Source organism: Culex pipiens, chromosome 1, assembly GCF_016801865.2.
Source record: "Culex pipiens pallens isolate TS chromosome 1, TS_CPP_V2, whole genome shotgun sequence".
Taxonomy (NCBI): Eukaryota; Metazoa; Arthropoda; class Insecta; order Diptera; family Culicidae; genus Culex; species Culex pipiens.
In genome coordinates this window covers 6170707-6192368 of record NC_068937.1, presented here as the reverse complement: position 1 = coordinate 6192368, position 21662 = coordinate 6170707, and the positions used below count along the sequence as shown (strand labels likewise).

At 34.0% G+C, this 21662-nt stretch overlaps 1 protein-coding gene across 5 annotated transcripts in view; it reads right to left on the bottom strand.

Annotated features, from left to right (window-relative positions):
• Positions 1-21662, bottom strand: part of LOC120422065 (tRNA dimethylallyltransferase) — a 246745-nt gene that overhangs the window by 188836 nt on the left and 36247 nt on the right. For all 5 annotated transcript variants that reach the window (XM_052706665.1, XM_052706666.1, XM_052706667.1 and 2 more), the window contains exon 3: positions 6240-6706. In XM_052706665.1, the coding sequence (XP_052562625.1) occupies positions 6240-6706 (467 nt within the window). The remainder of the gene's footprint in view (positions 1-6239; positions 6707-21662) is intronic.

Genomic DNA, 21662 nt, shown 5'->3' with positions numbered 1-21662 from the left:
AATAAAGAAATCGTCGACCACCTTTTCTAGACATTCTTGGCAATTTTTTTTAAGGTGCCATAGAACTAAGAACTTGGTAGGAAGTTTTTGGCTTGCTTTTCTGCTCTTTGACGTTGCGATGCGACGTGAGTTTTTCGTTGTCGTCAAGAAAGATGCCGACTTAAGTGTGCAAACTGCAGTGTTAGTTTGCTAATGGGATGATTATTGAGAGGGTGGAGAAGAAGGATTCCTTTTGAGAGGGTTGGCGGAAAATATGCTTATCTTGGCATGTTATTGCAGTTATTTCGTGTGACGTTCCACTTTATTAAGAGGATAAGGGAAAATCTCCACGGTATTCCCAAATAAGTTGATATTTTTAAGTGGTGATTAAAAATGAATTCTCAAGTTGCTAAAGTACTCACGAGCACAGCCTATTACTTCGACTCCTCACCTTTACCATGATGAGGGCGTTAAGGAGGAAGGTCCAGCAAGTCGGTGAGATCGGTTTCACATGAGCATAAATTTTTAACCGCCGTGGCATTAATATAAATTTTTATCCGCGTCAAGCCTGCCTACAACTCTTGAAGCGCTACGTTGCATATCGCAGGGAAGACAGCCAGAGACCTTAAAAACTTGATTAACTTTAATTAAAAGTCTTTCATAATTCATGCAGTCTTCGTGGCGCGCAGTGTTTTTTTTTTTTTTTTTTTTTTCAAACACTTTAGGACCCCATTAAATTATGTGCCGACTACCAACTCATGCAAACTGCGAGCGTGAAAACTGTGCTGATTGCTAATTAGGGAGCACTCCGCATCTTCCCGTCTGGTTTTGCTTGCAACATTGTAAGAGGCTATTTTTGTGTTGATGTGCCCCACCCTTTTAGAACCCCATTAGTTAGCCACGGTCAGTTCCTCGAGAGGAAGGAAGGAAGTGCTTTGCATGTGATAAGTCTCACAACTCAACTTCAGCTGCCACAACTTGGTAGTCATGCCAACTTTTCCATTTTTCCTCAAGAGAGAGTGAGAGAGTCCTTGGCTAGCAATTAAAGTCTGTTTCTTCGGTTAGCGTGCAGTTCTTGCACGAGTTTCGCATAATTTTTAACTGAGTATTTATGCTGTCGTGGTGCAGAGTTATGCTTTATTGCTTTCAGCTTAAAAAATTATTTATTTTCATTTTATTTGATGTTGTCTCTGAATTGTTTCAAATTAATTAAAATTTAATTTGACAGCTTCTTAAATTTACAAAAAAAAATATCTTCAATTTATTTCAAACTATTCTTTTATCCAAATTTGTCAAAAAATCAGTTTCAAACCAAATTTAGCTTCAACATCATTCGAATCACTTCTAGATTCTAGACAAAAATTAAATCATTCTTTCCATAGGCGCTTACGTCACATTGCATAGTAAAAAAAGTTATCACTATATAGTATGATTTTTATATTTTTTGTAATTTTTGTAATTTTTGTAATTTTTTGTAATTTTTGTAATTTTTGTAAATTTTTGTAATTTTTGTAATTTTTGTAATTTTTGTATTTTTTGTATTTTTTGTAATTTTTGTAATTTTTGTAATTTTTGTAATTTTTGTAATTTAAAAATAGTAGTTTATGCAACAAGTTGCAAAAAGAGGATTTTTTCAGCACGAGTCGTACATTTATCCAACGAGGTTCACCGAGTTGGATAAATACGAAGAGTGCTGAAAAAATCAAGTTTTGCAACGAGTTCCATACAACATTTTTTGCAATTTCGAAAAACACCCATTTTGTGAAATTTTAAATCTAATTTTCATATATTTTGTCAATAAATCGTTTAAATCAAAAAAATGTTGAAAAGTGTTACTTTTCGAAACAAGTGCTGAAAAGTTCAACTTTTCAGCACCCATTTCAGTGCTGAAAAGTAGAACTTTCAGCATTTATTTTGAAAAGTGTAGCTATTCGATTTTGCTATTTTTGGTACAGAAAAGTAGGCTATTTCGTCGTTCAAGAATGACAGGAAAAGTAAGTAGTTTCACGAAGGAATTGCAAAAAATATTCATTTTCATTTTATTTGATGTTGTCTCTGAATTGTTTCAAATTAATTAAAATTTAATTCGACAGCTTCTTAAATTTTTTTTTTTTTTTTATAAAATATAGTTTTATTAGTCGTGAAAAAATCAAATAGATGAATTAATCGCGCGATCTTCTACCAGTCGTCATATAGATGATTCCAGTGAGGATCCCAGGGCTTTTTTCTTCGCGATCTTCTCTTGGGTTTCACCGTTTTTGCTGTTTTGTTGTCGTCGTCGTCCTCTGGAGAAATATCCATTGTCTGATCTGAAGGTGTTATTTGGTGATTTTTGACCGAGGTCGATGGCAAGAATGTTGTTGTTGTTGGTGGTTCTATTTCAGGCAGTGTTTTTTCTGGTGCTATTTCTTTTTCTATTGCTGTTGCTGGTGGTGATAATGCTGGTAGTGTTGGTGCTAGTAGTTGTGCTGCTGGTGGTGTTGTTGTTGTTGTTGTTGGGGTTAACGCAAAATTTTCGTCACACTTCTTCCCGTGGTGAAGTGGTTTCGCACAATGGCGGCAAGTTTTAACTTGCTGGTTGTACAAAATGTAGCCAACTTCTTCCTCTACCTTTATAAAGGAAGGAATTGGCTTCTCCAGAACCATCCGGACAACTCGAACTCCGTTCGGAATGCCTGGAAAATATTCTCGCCAGACTTCTCTCCGAATGGAGTTGACTTCCCCGTAGGCCTCGAGATGGGTGGCGATTATTTCGTTCGGCATGTGCGGCGGCAAATCGTGGACGCGGACTTGGATGGAATTGTCCTCCAGGAAAATAGGTATCCGGAACAATTTGCCTCTGCACCCTACCTTGTGTTTGAGGTTATGGCGTTCGGCTAGGTCCGAAGCTTCCTCCGGCGATCCCAGCTCGATGATGACGTGGTTTCGGGAATTGTTGAGTTGTAGGTTTTTAACTCGTTTCAAATCCAGTTGAAGGTCATTGGCGATGAACTTTGAAACGGATTCGATGTCCGGTCTTACCGGCAAGACGTTGTAGTCGATTACGATCGCGTTCCGGCGATATTTCGACATTTCGAACGGCACGGCCCCGGCAGGGGAGAAAAAGAACAAAGAAGATCAGCACAGGCTAGTGTTTACGTCCGACCGCTGCAAGAGCAAGCTGTCGTCTATTAATTTTTGTAATTTTTGTAATTTTTTGTAATTTTTGTAATTTTTGTAAATTTTTGTAATTTTTGTAATTTTTGTAATTTTTGTATTTTTTGTATTTTTTGTAATTTTTGTAATTTTTGTAATTTTTGTAATTTTTGTAATTTTTGTAATTTTTGTAATTTAAAAAAATATTCATTTTCATTTTATTTGATGTTGTCTCTGAATTGTTTCAAATTAATTAAAATTTAATTTGACAGCTTCTTAAATTTACAAAAAAATTTCTTTTATTCAAATTTGTCAAAAAATTAGTTTCAAACCAAATTTAGCTTCAACATCATTCGAATCACTTCTAGATTCTAGACCAAAATTAAATCATGCTTTCCATAGGCGCTTACGTCACATTGCATCATAATAAAAAAATCACTAGTTAGGGTTCTACTTCCAATGCATTTTCGTTGATTTTCAAACCATAGAACTGAAAAACTAGATAAACATCCTAAAAGGACTAAATTCAGCCTAGCGGTGTTTACGTCACATTGATAATATGATAATTTTAGATTTTTTTGTAATTTGTGTATTTTTTGTAATTTGTGTATTTTTTGTAATTTTTGTAATTTTTGTAATTTTTGTAATTTTTGTAATTTTTGTAATTTTTGTAATTTTTGTAATTTTTGTAATTTTTGTAATTTTTGTAATTTTTGTAATTTTTGTATTTTTTGTATTTTTGTAATTTTTGTAATTTTTGTAATTTTTGTAATTTTTGTAATTTTTGTAATTTTTGTAATTTTTGTAATTTTTGTAATTTTTGTAATTTTTGTAATTTTTGTAATTTTTGTAATTTTTGTAATTTTTGTAATTTTTGTATTTTTTGTAATTTTTGTAATTTTTGTAATTTTTGTAATTTTTGTAATTTTTGTAATTTTTGTAATTTTTGTAATTTTTGTAATTTTTGTAATTTTTGTAATTTTTGTAATTTTTGTAATTTTTGTAATTTTTGTAATTTTTGTAATTTTTGTAATTTTTGTAATTTTTGTAATTTTTGTAATTTTTGTAATTTTTGTATTTTTGTAATTTTTGTAATTTTTGTAATTTTTGTAATTTTTGTAATTTTTGTAATTTTTGTAATTTTTGTAATTTTTGTAATTTTTGTAATTTTTGTAATTTTTGTAATTTTTGTAATTTTTGTAATTTTTGTAATTTTTGTAATTTTTGTAATTTTTGTAATTTTTGTAATTTTTGTATTTTTGTAATTTTTGTAATTTTTGTAATTTTTGTAATTTTTGTAATTTTTGTAATTTTTGTAATTTTTGTAATTTTTGTAATTTTTGTAATTTTTGTAATTTTTGTAATTTTTGTAATTTTTGTATTTTTTTGTAATTTTTGTAATTTTTGTAATTTTTTGTAATTTTTGTAATTTATTATAATTTTTGTAATTTTTGTCATTTTTGTAATTTTTGTCATTTTTGTAATTTTTGTAATTTTTGTAATTTTTGTAATTTTTGTAATTTTTGTAATTTTTGTAATTTTTGTAATTTTTGTAATTTTTGTAATTTTTGTAATTTTTGTAATTTTTGTAATTTTTGTAATTTTTGTAATTTTTGTAATTTTTGTAATTTTTGTAATTTTTGTAATTTTTGTAATTTTTGTAATTTTTGTAATTTTTGTAATTTTTGTAATTTTTGTAATTTTTGTAATTTTTGTAATTTTTGAAATTTTTGTAATTTTTGTAATTTTTGTAATTTTTGTAATTTTTGTAATTTTTGTAATTATTGTAATTTTTGTAATTTTTGTAATTTTTTGTAATTTTTGTAATTTTTGTAATTTTTGTAATTTTTGTAATTTTTGTAATTTTTGTAATTTTTGTAATTTTTGTAATTTTTGTAATTTTTGTAATTTTTGTAATTTTTGTAATTCTTGTAATTTTTGTAATTTTTGTAATTTTTGTAATTTTTGTAATTTTTGTAATTTTTGAAATTTTTGTAATTTTTGTAATTTTTGTAATTTTTGCAATTTTTGTAATTTTTGTAATTTTTGAAATTTTTGTAATTTTTGTAATTTTTATAATTTTTGTAATTTTTGTAATTTTTGTAATTTTTGTAATTTTTGTAATTTTTGTAATTTTTGTAATTTTTGTAATTTTTGTAATTTTTGTAATTTTTGTAATTTTTGTAATTTTTGTAATTTTTGTAATTTTTGTAATTTTTGTAATTTTTGTAATTTTTGTAATTTTTGTAATTTTTGTAATTTTTGTAATTTTTGTAATTTTTGTAATTTTTGTAATTTTTGTAATTTTTGTAATTTTTGTAATTTTTGTAATTTTTGTAATTTTTGTAATTTTTGTAATTTTTGTAATTTTTGTAATTTTTGTAATTTTTGTAATTTTTGTAATTTTTGTAATTTTTGTAATTTTTGTAATTTTTGTAATTTTTGTAATTTTTGTAATTTTTGTAATTTTTGTATTTTTTTGGTGTATTTTTGTATTTTTTTTTTGGTGTATTTTTGTAAATTTCCAGACAAATTTATGCAACTACTAAACCACCTGTTGCGCTCAAAGTCCGTCTGGTGCACCCATTTGCCAGTCTAGACTCCTGGACCTGTTCCTGTAACCTGTTGTTTTTGTTGTTGTTGTGCTGTATATCGCTCTGCGGTCAGCCACACTTGACTGCGCCGACCCCCTTCGTGACGGTGAAAAACGAAAGGATGGATGATGATTTCAATTTTTCACCCTTCACAGAGTTGCACAATTGTAATTATTATTGCGGCTGGCGTGCCGCGCTCCCTCTCTACCTTCAATACGCCCTGTTGCACGGAGAAAAAAGAGTTCCCAAAATCGTGAACAAGCGTTCATGAAAATGAGAACCACGAACAAAGTGTTCAAATTTCATGGTACGTTTTTCAAAATCGTACCATGGAATTTGAACACTTTGTTCGAGGTTCCCATTTTCATGAACGCTTGTTCACGATTTTAAGAACTCTTTTTTCTCCGTGTGAGAAAGTTCTGCCGCTTTTTGGTTGAAGAACCACAACAAAAGAAAGTTGCCGACGTTTCGATCTGGTCATCCTCAAGGTTGATTTTCATAACATTCAACAAACGTCAACGAAGAACTCACCTTACAATCTTCCGCTTGTTGTTCGGGTGTAGCCGGTCCGCGCTAACGGGATCGACGCGTCGCAGCACGCGGTGCAAAACCGGCGACTCCAGCTGCTCCAGCTGTTCGGTTGCCATTGGCAACACTCGCGCGACCAGCTCCGACTCTTCTTCGTCGGCGTCGTCGCCGCTTGCTGCGATCTTCTCCACTTGTTCACCACTTTCATTCTCACTTCCCACCACTTTCTTCGCATCATCTTCTTTCGCACTTTCCCTGTTTCCACCACTTTCGCTTTCTTCCAACCTCGATGACAGCTTCGGACGCTTCGCGTCTTCTTCTTGCGACGAGGAGGAGGAGGTTGTTCGCCGACGGGTGCGTTCCTCGCGGATTCCGGTCCCGACCAGAACCTGCCACAGGACGCTCTCGATGTAGTAGTTCGTGCCGCCTACTACGATCGGCATCCGGTTTTGCTCCAGCAAGCGGTCGATCTAGTAGGTTAGTTTTAAGTTAAGGAAATTCCTTTGTTTGCGTAGGTTGCTGCGATCGCAAAATAGCTTGGAGAAAAATAATCTTATTATGAAATCTGAGCGCAAAAGGGGTGATGAAAAACAAAAACATAACCTTTCAATGTTTTGACTGCCTCGCGAAGTCGATAAAAACCCCGAGGAACATTAGGTAAAGTCATTAAGCTAACGAAGACGACGACGACGAAGTCGTCGGCAATGTTTTTATTTGGCCGCTTCAATTGTGTCGAAAACAAATTCCTCAAAGGTGATTTGTCAGACGAAAACAATGTCGAAAAACAAAGGTATTATGGCGAAAATGCATCCCCCGGCAACCTGTCAATTGCTCAAAATCCCAAAAAAATGCCTACTGCGTCAGCGATTCTGTTGCGTAGCAACAGCAACAAACGCGCGCGCGCGTTCCCGACAGGCAAGAACAAGTTTGGACACGTTCAGAACTGGTTTTTCGGCCGAAAAAAGAAAAAGGCGCGCAGTAAGAAGAAGCGTTTCTTTGGGCCGCTTGCTTCGCAAAAACGAAGAAACGCGAAAATATCATTTCGTATCGTGTAGCTGTGTGTGCGGTGCGAAATTTGTTTGCGGAAGTGGAAAATCTTTCCGGCACCACTCACTCACACAAGTGCAATTCACACGCGCGCCTATTTCGACTATTCTATTTCGGAATCTAATAAGAAAGGCAATTGCGGAGAAAAAAACCCATCGGAATTGCTAATCTCGCACTCGGTTACGAAAAGCCGGCGTAATTTTGCGATTCTCACGCACACTAGCGCAATTCTACGCGCGCGAATCACGTGCAATTGTGTGCGCGTCTTAACGAAAAAAAAAACCCCAATCCAAAGCAACAAGAATATTTTAAAATTTTAATAACCTTGGTTCGAGTCGTTTCCCGCGCAAAGTTTATTGGCGTTTCCTACGGGAAACGCCGCAATGATATGGCGAAAAAAGGCGATTTTTTTGTCCGGTTGCAATTGCGCAAACTTCGTGTAGAATTTCGGGTCGAAAGAGGAATCGCCGAAAACGGATTCTCATTCTTCGGGCTTTCCAGTTGGAACCGGCGTGAGACAATTCCTATGGGAACGAACTCGCCTACTATGAGATCGTGATGCAACCTGTTTGACAGATAGGAGCCTTCGCGCCTACTTTGTTGCCCTTTTTCTATACAATCGCGTACAGTGAAGGACGACGGCGACGACGACGCACCCGGATTTATGAGGCTTCCTTATGGTCGTTTTACGCTTGAGTTGAGTTTGTGGAGCGTTCTACGACTTCCTAGAAGAAGACAAACCAACAGCGAGATGAGTAGTAAAAGAAGAGGAAACTGCCCGATGCTCGGCACCTGTAGCGAACTCGTAGCGACCCTTCTAGACTTTTTAAATGAAGGGTTACAACCAGATTAAAAATGTAAATTAATCACACATAAACAATCACATAATTAAATTTTGCAGGACTTCTTCAATTTAAAAATTGGAAAATATTTAAATCTTAATTTATTTTCAAAATGTTCAGCTTGTTTAAAATTGGCAAATATTTCTATGATTTCATCGCAAAATGTTTCCTAATTTATGCACTTTGAACACAAATCTGTGAATATTTTTGGTATTGTATCACGCGAATGTCTCTTGAAGCCAAAATTAACGTCCTTTTTAGATGTTTTGCAAGGTCGTCGATAATAACTATAATGGTTAATGGTTATCGTTATCGGCATTTCGATAAATCTATCGGCGATAATCTTATCGCCTTTTAAATTCTTTCATTGCTTTAACTAGGAATATATTTTTTGAAAATGTAGTAAGTTTCAAAGTATGTATACTCAAATATGTTCACAAAATACAGTATTTTTCAAAAGTTCTCAAACTTTCATAATTCGCCATTTGAATATCAAACGAAGCGAAATTTTGTATGCTTTTTCACCTTATAAAAGTTCTTTTTGGCAAATACAAAAAAATCAGAAAATATCGATTTTTTCGAAAATACTAAAATTTTCAAATCTCAAAAACGACGCAAAAATGTTTACGCTTTTTCACTTTATAAGAGTTTTTCGCAGAAAACTAAAAATTTTCGCAAAATTTTGAAAATTAGAGTATTTTCAAAAAAAAAATGAAAAGGTGAAAAAGTAAAAAAAATATTAAATTTCGAAAAGTTGACTATTTTTGAAAAAATGGTATTTTGTGAAAATTTCAGTATTTTTCAAAAAACTATTAAAACGCGAAAGAGCACACAAAATGTCAATTTGTTTGATAAAAATATTGCAAATTTTGAAAAAATCGAATCGAATCGAAAAAATCAAACAAAATACGGTATTTTGTGAACAACCCTGCTAATTTTTTTTTTCAAATATATTCTTAGTGAAAGCATTGAAAATATAACATGATATGGTTGAATTAAGATGGTTTTAGAAAGATTTAAAAAATGAGTTATCGTACATTATCGGCGCTAAGATTATCGCCGATAGAATTATCGAAATGACGATAATCTATCGTTATTGTTATCGAGCCTCGATAATTTTATCGTTAACAACTTTGATGTTTTGCATAGTCTAAAAATAGTTTTATTCTAATATCATATTTTCTTTTATCCCTTGACCTGTTTTAAATTTGGAATATACTTGAATTAGGCCGTTTGAAATATTTTTCATTGTTTATGTATTATAACCTTTTTTGAAAATTCAGTCTTCTCTTATATTTACCTTTTTAAAAATTATGTTCTGAAAATCAGAAAATATTTATATTCTTTTATCGCAATTTGTCTTTATTTCTTACCTCTTACCTTTAAAAAATGCAGGCCTTGAAATAAAAAAAATCCAAGATGATACCTACTTTTCAACTTTTATTTAAAAAAAAAACTTGTTTAATAGTTGGCAAATTTATTTATTCTTTTATCGCAAATGTTCTCAACTCCCAAGTAATATTGTAATACAATACAAAAGTTGCTCTTAATCGCGCTAGAAAAATACTTTTATTCTATTTTTTTGTTGACTTTTGCATAAATTTAGCTTGTTTAGGTTTTTGAATTTGGATTTTATTTTTATTATTTTATCGGGAAATGTCTTGCACCGAGTTTTGACCCTTTAAAAAATTTGCTGCATAGCTTTAATAATTCTAGAGTTTTTTTTTTTGAAAAGGTCCAATAAACCAAATTTTAAGTTTTTGCTTGTTGGGTGTTTTTTAATACCCCTGACTCAGGCGGTTTCAAAAACACCCAAAAAGCAAAAAATTGGAAATTTGGTTTATTGGACCTTTTCAAAAAAAAACTCCTGAATTGTTTTATTTTTATCGCAACATTCTATCCCTCATTTTTGCCCTTTTCAAATGTAAGGCTTGTTTTAAAAATAAGAAAATATTTTTATTTCGTATCCAACATGTTTTCCAGATTTTTTAATTCAAAAACATGCTTGTTTTAAAAACAGATCAAAGTTTGCCAAATTATAAAAATAAAAATTATTAAATTTTTTTTAACAGGTAAGTTTGCTTCAAAACTAGTAGAACATGTCCATTATTTTAGCGAAAAATGTCTTTAACCCTCTACAACCTAACCCCGCCTTTAGACGGGCTTCGATCTAAAAAATCGCCAAAAATCAATTTTCCAACCGATTTTTGATCTTTAAAAAGCATTGGAAAGAAGAACTCTTCAAATTTTAGAAAATTTCAGGGTTGGAAGTTAAACTTGTTTTATGCCAATGTTTTTAAAAATGTCATTTTTTAGGGGTCAACTTTGGCAGTGTTTTTTACTAACATTTCCTATATTTTCAATAAAAAGAAGTATGCAGTAATTTTTGTAGTGTCCCAGACTATGCCTCTACTCATTTTTTTTTTTTTTTTTGCAATTTAAATGATGATGGTGCGATTCTATAGCAGAAAATGTGAAAAACATGCAAAAAATTGAAAAAGTGACTGTAAAAACATGAAAAAATTAGATAGGCGAAATGTAATTATATTAGGTGGTAGAGTAGGCCAAATACTACCAAATACAAACATAAACTAAATAAGATAAATGCAAATTAAAATACTATAAATGAAACAAGAAAAACATAAAACAAGAAAAGTAAAGTTTTTCGTAGAACAAAAGCTGCTCAAAATGACCTCCTGAACACGGGAAAAATAAATATTTTCGAAAAAAAAATTTGGGCAGTAGAGGGTTAATCTCTTTTGTTACCTCTTTTCAAAAGTCAAGCTTGTTTTTGAATTAAAATCTGAGGAAATAGTTAATAAAATAGTTAATAGTCAGTAGTTCAAATTTTAATTATATTTTTATTCTTCTAGCACGAAATTTTTTAAGTTCCTTCTTTCAGCGTTTTTAAAAAGATTTGCCTTCTTTATTGCAAAATATCTAAAAGAATACCTAAATAAACGAAGTTTGTTTAGAAATTGGAAAGCATTTTCATTCGTTCAACACGAAATTATTAAAAAAAATTGGTCAAGTGGGGTGAACTCGGTGAACCTCGTTGGATAAATGTACCACTCGTGCTGAAAAAATCCTCTTTTTGCAACTTGTTGCATAAACTACTATTAAATTGATGTGAAAATTTTACAATGATCGATTTTAAAACAAATTCACGTCTATTTCACTTTAGTTACGATCGATTGAACGATTCATAAAATATACTAAAAATGCAAATTATGAAATTTCAGATTCCAGCAATTGAGCAATTTTAAAAATATTAAAAATTAAATTACAAGCCATACTTTCCTCACTTGAATACAAAAAAAAAACAGTGTTGAAAATTTCAATTTCAACTTGAAATGCATTTTACAACAGTCCAGTTATTTTGAATCATTTCAAAGTAATGACGAAATTTTCACAAATAAATGAAGTTTGCTTAAAAAAATTGTCCACGCGATTTTTTCGGGCCGATTTTGATTTAAAAAAGTACCTTGCCTAATAAAATTTATTCCTATTTCTTGCGCGTCTATATTTAAAACAAGTTCATTCTTTTAAAGCGGAATTTCCCTTTTAAAATAAAAGATAGTATGTAATTATTGCAACGTGCCTTTAATGCCCCCAAGTAACATTTGAGGTTTTAAGTAGGCCATAAAAGCCCATTTAAGTCGTTTGAGGGCTTTCAGAACCAGGATAAAACCTGTAAGTTTAAAAATGTTACTAGGCCCTCGACCTTTTTAAAAAGTCAAGCTTGTTCAAAAATTGGCAAATATTTTAATTATTTTGTCTCAAGTCTCATATTTTGGCTCTTTTTGATAGTTTTGCTTCAAATTTTTTTCGAAAAAGGTCTAGGGTAAAAAAAAGTCTTTTTCAAAAATTAAACGTTCCTATGGATTGGAAAATGTGTTTATTCTTTTAATTTTACTTTTTCGAATAGTTTTTTAAGTCGAGGTGTTCAGTCCCAAATTTGGAGTTCAATTTGTTGGGTGGTGACGCGCGGTCAATTATGTGGCATTGTGTGTGAAAAGAAAAGAATTTTATTTCGTGTTTCATCCTGGTTGGCTTGCCCACAAGCAGAAGAAAATCAGTTCAATTAGTTGGGTGGTGACGCGCGGTCAATTATGTGGCATTGTGTGTGAAAAGAAAAGAATTTTATTTCGTGTTTCATCCTGGTTGGCTTGCCCACAAGCAGAAGAAAATCAGTTCAATTAGTTGGGTGGTGACGCGCGGTCAATTATGTGGCATTGTGTGTGAAAAGAAAAGAATTTTATTTCGTGTTTCATCCTGGTTGGCTTGCCCACAAGCAGAAGAAAATCAGTTCAATTAGATGGGTGGTGACGCGCGGTCAATTATGTGGCATTGTGTGTGAAAAGAAAAGAATTTTATTTCGTGTTTCATCCTGGTTGGCTTGCCCACAAACAGAAGAAAATCAGTTCAATTTGTTGGGTGGTGACGCGCGGTCAATTATGTGGCATTGTGTGTGAAAAGAAAAGAATTTTATTTCGTGTTTCATCCTGGTTGGCTTGCCCACAAGCAGAAGAAAATCAGTTCAATTAGTTGGGTGGTGACGCGCGGTCAATTATGTGGCATTGTGTGTGAAAAGAAAAGAATTTTATTTCGTGTTTCATCCTGGTTGGCTTGCCCACAAGCAGAAGAAAATCAGTTCAATTTGTTGGGTGGTGACGCGCGGTCAATTATGTGGCATTGTGTGTGAAAAGAAAAGAATTTTATTTCGTGTTTCATCCTGGTTGGCTTGCCCACAAGCAGAAGAAAATCAGTTCAATTTGTTGGGTGGTGACGCGCGGTCAATTATGTGGCATTGTGTGTGAAAAGAAAAGAATTTTATTTCGTGTTTCATCCTGATTGGCTTGCTCAAGTCCTTCCTACATCATCGTTGATCGGGAGGCACGACGTCGTGTGAATTGTTGCATTAAAATAAGTTTAAGTATTACTGTAAATGACTGTAAAAAAGTCCTTCCTATATCATCAATGTCGTCTGGGTAATCGTGATGAAAAATTACATTTATTCAGTATTTAAATACCTGTGCGCGAGTGTTTTGGTGTGCTAATTAGAAAGACCTTCCCATAGCATCGTTGCTCGGAAGGCTCGCCGACGGGTTTGTAATGAAAGTCCTCCCCATAGCATCGTAGCTCGGGAGGCATCGAAAAGCCAATACCTTATCCTACTAACCCAAAAAAAAATAATCACGTGATGCTTGAAGGAGATGCTGTGGATTCAACGGTCTCAAGCGGTATCAACAAGTATATAGCGAAAAACTATGTGCTTGATGAGTCTGCAACTTCAACTATCGGACTAACATTCCTCCCTTTTGTTGAACTGCAGGCTTCTTGGGAGGGCGCCGGTATTGACTAATAAAGTCGGGGTCTTCAGGGGTTAAACAGTGAACGGATGGTTAGCTCCCACTGATCATTTTTGATTCATTGTTTAACTTCAGCTGATCTGTCAATAACGGAGTAGCAGCTCATTGGCAGTCAACCATGCTCATGCTCATGCTCATGCTCGAGGTGTTCAGTCCCAAATTTGATCAATAAAATGGTCAGTAATGTTGTTAAATTATTAATGAATAATGAAAAAGATCACTAGTATTCATGGAACATAGTTCATTCGCAAATTTGAATATGGTTGGAATATTGAAAAAATATTTTTATTGACATTAAAATTGTTGATAGATAAATTTTTAAAGATATTTATGGCTTTTATTTTGTTCTGTACAAAGATTATGGCTGGTTTCAAAATTTCATAAATGTTGTTCTGACAAAATTAGTTTTTCGCAGATTGTAACTATGTGTCAAGATAAGAAAGGATTTTTTTTGTTGATGGTCAAAATGACGAGTTTGGGTTATTGCGGGACTCTCTCACGCCATATTATTTAATTTTGCATGATGGGAAAGAAGATGTTTTTGGGCATTTAAAACAGCTTCTTTCAAATTTAAAAATTACCATCGGGTCGCTTGGGGGGAATCCTCACAATCCGCAATCTGCCCATACCGGTCGTGTAGATGAATAAATAATCATAATCATCATGGCTGTTCTCTCGCGCCTCTCGTTATTATCATCATCAACGTATGCTGTAGTAACACAATAAAAAAAAGTTAAGAAGAAAAGAAGAACCTTCCCCAACCTTAGGGTAATTCCAGCGCGCAACGCGTCCGTCAATAAGCTAATGTTTACATAAGCACCTTTTAGCTTCCTGCCCCCCTCCCTCTCATCCCTTTCAACCTCCTCCTTTCACGGTCCGGAACCCTTCTCACCTTTTGCTAGCTTCTAGTAGGCCATGAGCCTCCTCGATCCGTACCGGCGTGTGTGTGTATGCTTCAGTAATGGACGCCTTGCTTGAAATCCAAGCATGCCAAGAAGTAGAAGGAAGCAATTTTCCTCCTCTCTCCCCCCCTGGAGGCGCCCCCACTTCCCAAAAGTCAAAGCCTACTCGTGGCTTGTTTTTGGCCGGATTCTGAGCCTACTCCGTCGTTTCTCAACAGAGGAAAAAAAAGTGCGTTTATTTCTGAGGCACGCGCGCGAAAAGGCCTCTCTCTTGCTTGGGAAAGGTGCGTGTGCCCCCTCCGAAAGGGCCCCCCCTCCCCTCTTCTCCACCCTCCCGGGGGTAATTAAATGTGTTATTGATTGGGGTGGAGGAAACCTCGAGAAAATTGGGTCGATCATGACCTAGAGACGGAGCGTCCTGGGGGTGTGATTATGTAATGGGAAAGGTGAAAATTGGTGATTTTTTAATACGAGGGACAGCGAAAAGGCCTTTCTATTTAAAATTAAAGAAAACATTTCATGTATTCTTAAATTGGTCATTTAAAGCATCGCAAGGGCTAGCATCACCTTACAAATGAAATTGACAATACAACATTTTACGATGGATCAACTATGGTCACCTTGAAACTAGCTGTCAAAGAAGAGGCTTTCTGTCCAGAAAGAACGAGGAGCTAATTTTTCAATCTTGAGCAATTCTCTGAGATTTCGGCTATTCGATTTTTTTTTTGTATTTTTTAATCCAGCGGAACCTTTTGTGGTTCCTTCGGTATGCCCAAAGTAGCCATATTGCATCATTAGTTTGTCCATATAATTTTCCATACAAATTTGGCAGCTGGCCATACAAAAATGATGTATGAAAACTCAAAAATCTGTATCTTTTGAAGGAATTTTTTGATCGATTTGGTGTCTTCGGCAAAGTTGTAGGTATGGATAAGGACTACACTGAAAAAGTTATCGCTGTTTTATAATTCATTATATTTTTATTTGCTTTATTTTATCACCATCGTGTTCCCCGGAGAATTTTACATAATAATCAATGTAGACCTCAAACTAAAATGAACTATTGGCAAGATATAGCGATTTTACTGAAAAAAGTTTAATTTTATGCAGCACTCGGAAGTACACGGTGTACTTTTCAACAAAAAGGGATGAATCCTGCATAGTTCGGATCAGTAGTGCGGTGCTTGTGGGACGCGCAGTCCTATTTTTTTTCGTGTTATTTTCCGTCTTTTGTGTCGCTATTTGTGTACATGGGGTCTTCTTTTTCATTTATTTTTTGTTCGCGCGTTCGTTGGCCGATGATTTTTTTTTCTCTGTACATAGTTTTCGATAGAAACGATCCGATTTTTGTTTTTTGAGACAAGCAAGTCATATTGCTGGATCAAGTCCTTTCCATATCATCGAGGATCGGAAGGCACGACGACGGATATGTTTTAAGGCTTATGATATAACATAATTTTAATGAATGAAGCCCTTCCTACATCACCGTTGATCGGAAGGCACGCCGACGGAGAACTTCTGGAGAATCGCGGTCGAAATAATACTATATTTAATTCCCTAGATAGGTATCTTTCCGCAGCCGGCTGCCTAAGATTTTTAAAATTTCAACCGATAAACAAATTGCTCATGGTCGCATCACCTACCACAGTGAATCCTGACCTCATACCCATTTTACTAACCCCTCAAAACTCATGTGATACTTTGTCGGAGACGCAGCTGATTTAGCGGTCCCATCACTCAAGTATCGGCTAACATTCCCATCCACTTCCCCGTGTCTTACCACTGGTCGTGGCCGGCGTCGGTATTGATCAGCACGATAGGGACCTTTGAAAATTGCGAAGGGGTGATGATTGGTTCCTACTTTTCATCTGTGGTCCACGGAGCAATGTTTGGGGGTTCTGGTCAATAACGAAGTAGCAGCTACGGGTAGACACCAATGCTATGCTATGCTATGCTAAAAGGGATGAATCCTGCATAGTTCGGTTTTTATATGTGAGAAACTTATTTCGGATTTGATTTCATAGGACAGAGTGCAGCGCAAAATCAAACTTTTTTTCAGTAAAATCGCTGTATCTCGTCAATAGTTCATTTTAGTTTGAGGTCTACATTGATTATTATGTAAAATTGTCCGAGGAACACGATAGCGATAAAATAAAACAAATAAAAATATAAGGAATTGGTCAAAACTGAATTTTAATACTAAAAACGTTAAAATATAATATTAGTGGGCATTTAAGGGTTAAAATTTTATTTTTGTCCAATTCTTGGGACAATTTTCTATAAAATACAACCTGTAGAAAGTCTTCTGCTCAAATAGTTACAAAGTTATGATAAAAAGAAAAAAAAGTTTTTTAGAAAATCGTCAAAAAAGAGGGCGATGCCAAAACAGAGGGATTGTCCAATCAGCACCAAACTTGGGATTTTTGTTAACTATCGATAGATAAACAATATTACGCCCCCCTTTGAAATGTTAGTCACGATTAAAAAAAAAATATTGTTTTCGAAAAGATCGTAAAATTTGAAGAATTCCTACTAAAATTTAAAAAAATTGCCCTCTTATATTTTCAGGATATTTTTTGAAGCAAAATATTGAAATGGCCATAACAAACTATAGTTGAGTAGTTCTGTAATTGTACCAAACTTAGCCCATCGATTCCTTAGGTCAAAATAAGCCATAAAAAATGTTTTGAAAATTTTAAAACTACAGCATTTTTTGCAATGCACTGTAATGTGTGACAAAAGGTCGAAAGACATAAGGTCGAATGGTCAAAAGGTCAAATGGCAAATGGTCGAATAGACAAAAGGGTTAATGTTTTTTTTAAACATTTTTTTTACGCAAAAAATATTTTGAAATGAGCCTGAATTAATAAATAAATGAACGGCTTTCTGTTAATTTCACTTCTATTTCCATTCAAATTTCCCCTGATTTTTTGAGACATTTTTTGAATGGTGGGAAACAAAAACTTTAATTTTTTTTTGATTTTGTTAATATTTGAAAATGTATATTTTAATGTCCTGAAACAGATTTTAAAAAGTTTAAGTTTGTGCTCAAACTAATCTCTGACATTTTTGCCGATTTACATGTAGGTAACCCCTTAATGTACAATTCTATAAATTTCATTGAATTATGAATGAAAATTGCTGAAAAATACTTCTTTAAACTCCTTTAAAAAAAAACATTGCGTAATTATTAAAAAAAAATATTCAAATTTCCCCTGATTTTTTGAGTCATTTTTTGAATGGTGGGAAACAAAAACTGTAAAAATTAAAATATTAAGAATTCAGTATTTTTGAAGAACTATTACGACCATCACGGAAACATTAAAAAAATTAACATGCAAAAATTTCAAAAAAAAAGTCAGGCTTTTACCCTTTTTCGGGAACTGCTTGTGTTTGAAAAATGGAATAAGTCAACCAAGTTTCCAACCATCAATAAAAAAAAATTGAAGAAAAATATTTTAGAACTACATTTTTTCAAAGAACTGCTATTTTTTTTAAAGTATGAAACAACTAACAAAAATATTTTTATAGAGGTCTTTATCTTTTTGATAGAACTGTTCATGTTTGAAAGAATGAAATAACTCACAATATAATTATAAAAAAACGATGTAATAATAAGAAATTATATCGATTTTTTTCTCCTAAGCTACTATTTCCATAAAGATTTGCAACAAAATTAGTCAATTTCTTAATTTCAGGGTTGGGTACGTAAGTTCAACAATTTTATAATAAGAAGACAACAACTTGTTTGGTTGCTGTGTACCCTTAAGCTATTTATTTAATAAACTGCTCATTATTGAAAGAATGAAAAAGAACACAGAAAAATACGGATTTGTTGTGAGAAATTCAAAAAAAAATCTGATTATTTCCAACAAAAAAAAAACCGAATTTTGTTTCACTTTTTCCAATTTCGACCTTTTGTCACACAAAAAAAAAAATAAAAAAATAAAAATTTAAGCAATAAACATCACATTTCTTTTATTTCACTGTTTTGAAATTTTGTTTTTTTTTTCTACTGCTAAAATTGTAATTTCATCCTTTCAAACAATTTTCAGCAATTGAAAAGCTCAAGAAAATCATTTATAATTTTTTGATCAACATTTTAGGAAATCAAGACTTCACTTTTCTTTCTATTTGAATATCAAATATTTTTAACTGTTGATTCAAAAATGTTGGCTACCAAATTTAAAGTATTTCACCAAAAGTGATGTTGTCTTTTCTCAAATTTGGGTTGTTTTTTGAGACTGTATATTGTTTTTAAAGTTTATTCAATAATTATTTAAAGTGCTAGTTAGTTCTATTGATTTCATTGAATTATGAAAGAAAATTGTTAAAAAATACTACTATAAACTCCTATTTGAAAACATCGCGCGATTATAAAAATTTAAATTACACTCAATTTTACAATCATATCTAGCAAAACAGTGTAAATAGGCAATTTTTTCTTAACATACAAGGTTACGCCCTTTTAAAAAAGTTTCCAGAATGTTTTGATATCTCAAAATTCAATTATAAAAATTTATTTAAAAAGTAAAGATCTACAAAAAACATTAACATTTTCTCAGTCTCGATTCCTTTGACTTTTTTGAACTTGCGTCAAATAAACCACCCGAAATCTGTGTCAAACAACTCGAAGCAAAAGAAAACTGAAAGAGGAAGAAAGCAGTTATGCAATAATCTACGACGTGTCGTCGTCGTCGTCGTTCTGGCGCAAAAATTCCAGCAATCTGCCGATTTATTTACTTTCTGCCGCGGCAGGAAGAGCCAATAAGGAACACACACACTCGCGCACGCACGCACGCACACACGTAACTATTGACGCATATTTGTCGCATGTGCGAAACAAAAGGACCAACAAAGTTTGTAAACAATGACTTTTCCGAAGAATTTCATGCAAATTTCGTGCAAAACATTGCACGCAAGTGCCAATCTGACATTCCGCGCGAGTTACGCCCTTTTGTCTTGTTCTTCTTCCTGTGTCGTCCAAGCAATCGGTTGTTAATTGATTTTCGGCGAATTCACACACACGCGCTTACTTGGATGACAGTTCCAGCGAGGCGAAGAGGGCGTTGACATCACCGCGGGGGCCCTCTATGGATTATGCTAATTTATTGATTTTTCGTCGAATTCCTGCGGAGGAGGGAGGGGGGGGCGGATGATGGTGGACGACCATCGTGACAGGTTCTTATTTCTCGACACGCACTTGGCCGGTACAGTAGGAAGGTGACAGTTTGACAGCAAAGAAGCTGTTAAATCAAAACAAAAGCAAACGATCATGATTTTAGCGAGAAACGTTGTTTACAAACAATCAGTTTGACATTTGACCAACCAGAGCTGCCAAACCAACCAGGGTTTACTGTACCTCAAAAGGAATAAGGAACGCGGCTTTGCTGGAGACAAGTTCGGAGAAGGGCATTGCTAGAGGATTAGCGTGCGACGTGCCAGGTTTTCGAAATGCCATCACCACACGTTGACAGTTGAGGGCGGATAGATCTGGAGCGGCGCGTTACTAAGCAGGCCTTGACTTTGGGAGGAGGGGATCATCAATCAATAGTGCGTGCGTGTAGTTTAAGCTTTGATCGGATCAACGCAGCTGTCAAAAGTGTGCTTGAAGAGGTGTTACAGGCGGATTTAAGAAAGGCGCCTTAAAAGATTGAGTCAGAACTCAAATTAAAAAGGCGTTTTGTTAGTTTTTGGCATTCGGTGCATTCCTAGACCTTTTTTGACAAAGGCGCCTACCATTTTTGCAGGCGCCTTTAGGTTTTTTACACTTAAGGCGCCTATCACCTTTCTTTTCAAACTTAAAATGCCTATTTACTGTTCCCCACTCTTACAAATTTGTGTAAAAGGCGGAAATTTTCACTCAATTACCGCGACTTTAATGGCGGCGGCCAATTGATTTTGCGTAGCGCCCCACTAATTCTCATTTATTGCCCTAGATTAGGCCCATCCAACCAGCCTGCGTCGTTCGGAAGGAGGGGAATGTTCTGCCCTAGCGCTAGAATTGAGATGTCGAGGTCAGGCGTCTTGGACGCCGCCGCTGTATTTGCCGTCAATTGATAAGAACCGTAGTCGCGCGAGAGTAACACGCACGAACCGGTCATAACCAAACAAAAGCCGACCAGTCCCATTCACGAGCGTTTTTTTTCGCGGTCATAACTCATAGCCGTTTCGCAAGCGTTGCGTGTAGCCCCGCTGATAAGGGTTACGCACGATGCTGCCTGGGATTTGGTGTCAATGGTTTCGAAATTCCGCGAAGAAGGCGACCGGAAGTCGATTACGGGGATTGACCTCGTTGGGAGAGACGCCGGAGAGATTGCGGAAGAGGAATCAAAAAGAATGGAACTCACGTACGTTCTTTCAAAATCGAAAATTTTCAAACTGATCTTTGAAACTCTAAAAGGCGCCTTTTTTTTGGTAATCTTAAAGGCGCTTTTCACTAAATTGATCATACTCTTATAGTTAGTATGAATCTATCTTGACCGGTAGTTAACTAAGATTTTTTCAAACTTGACTGGCGCCTTTTAATCTTTTTCAATGCTAAGGCGCCTTTACTATTTTTGTAAGCGATTTTGTTACTTTCAGATAATATTCCACAATTTATATGCTGCAATAAATCTTATTCGCAGGGGTTAACCAATAATGGATTCGTCAATGATGAAGAAGGCGATGAAAGCAGGCGACTTAAGTCCCAAAAGAAGGCAACCAGAAGTCGACTAGTTTACACTGACACTGATACTTATAGTACTTTCGAAATTTCTGCAATATGATCATTAAATCTTTTGAAGGCGCTTTTTTCTTGCAAAATATTCACTTTTTAAAGACAAATCATTAAATTTAAAGGCGCCTTTGAATAATGTTATCTCAAAGGCGCTTCTTTTAAAAATTTAATATCCTCATCCTCATACTATCAATATTATGGCTTTCTGATAATTTGGTTAATTTGATAATTGAAATTTGGTAGACGATTTGAGCGCCTTTAACGAGAATTCGTCTTGATTGATGCTCAAATTGTTCTGATTTGCTGAGGAAAGGCGCCAACGGTTGAATCATGCAACAGTAAGTCGAAAAGCATTTACACCTCGAAGAAATTACTGAAGAGGAGCAGAATACTTGCGGACTTATTAAAAGCTCCATTTACATTTTGATTAGTTGAATCATAACAAGCAACCCAAAAGGCGCTTTTTGAGTAAAATGGCCTTTTTGAAGCATAAAATTTGATTTTATTGAGACTTTAATTGTTTAGAATGCTAATTAAATCTA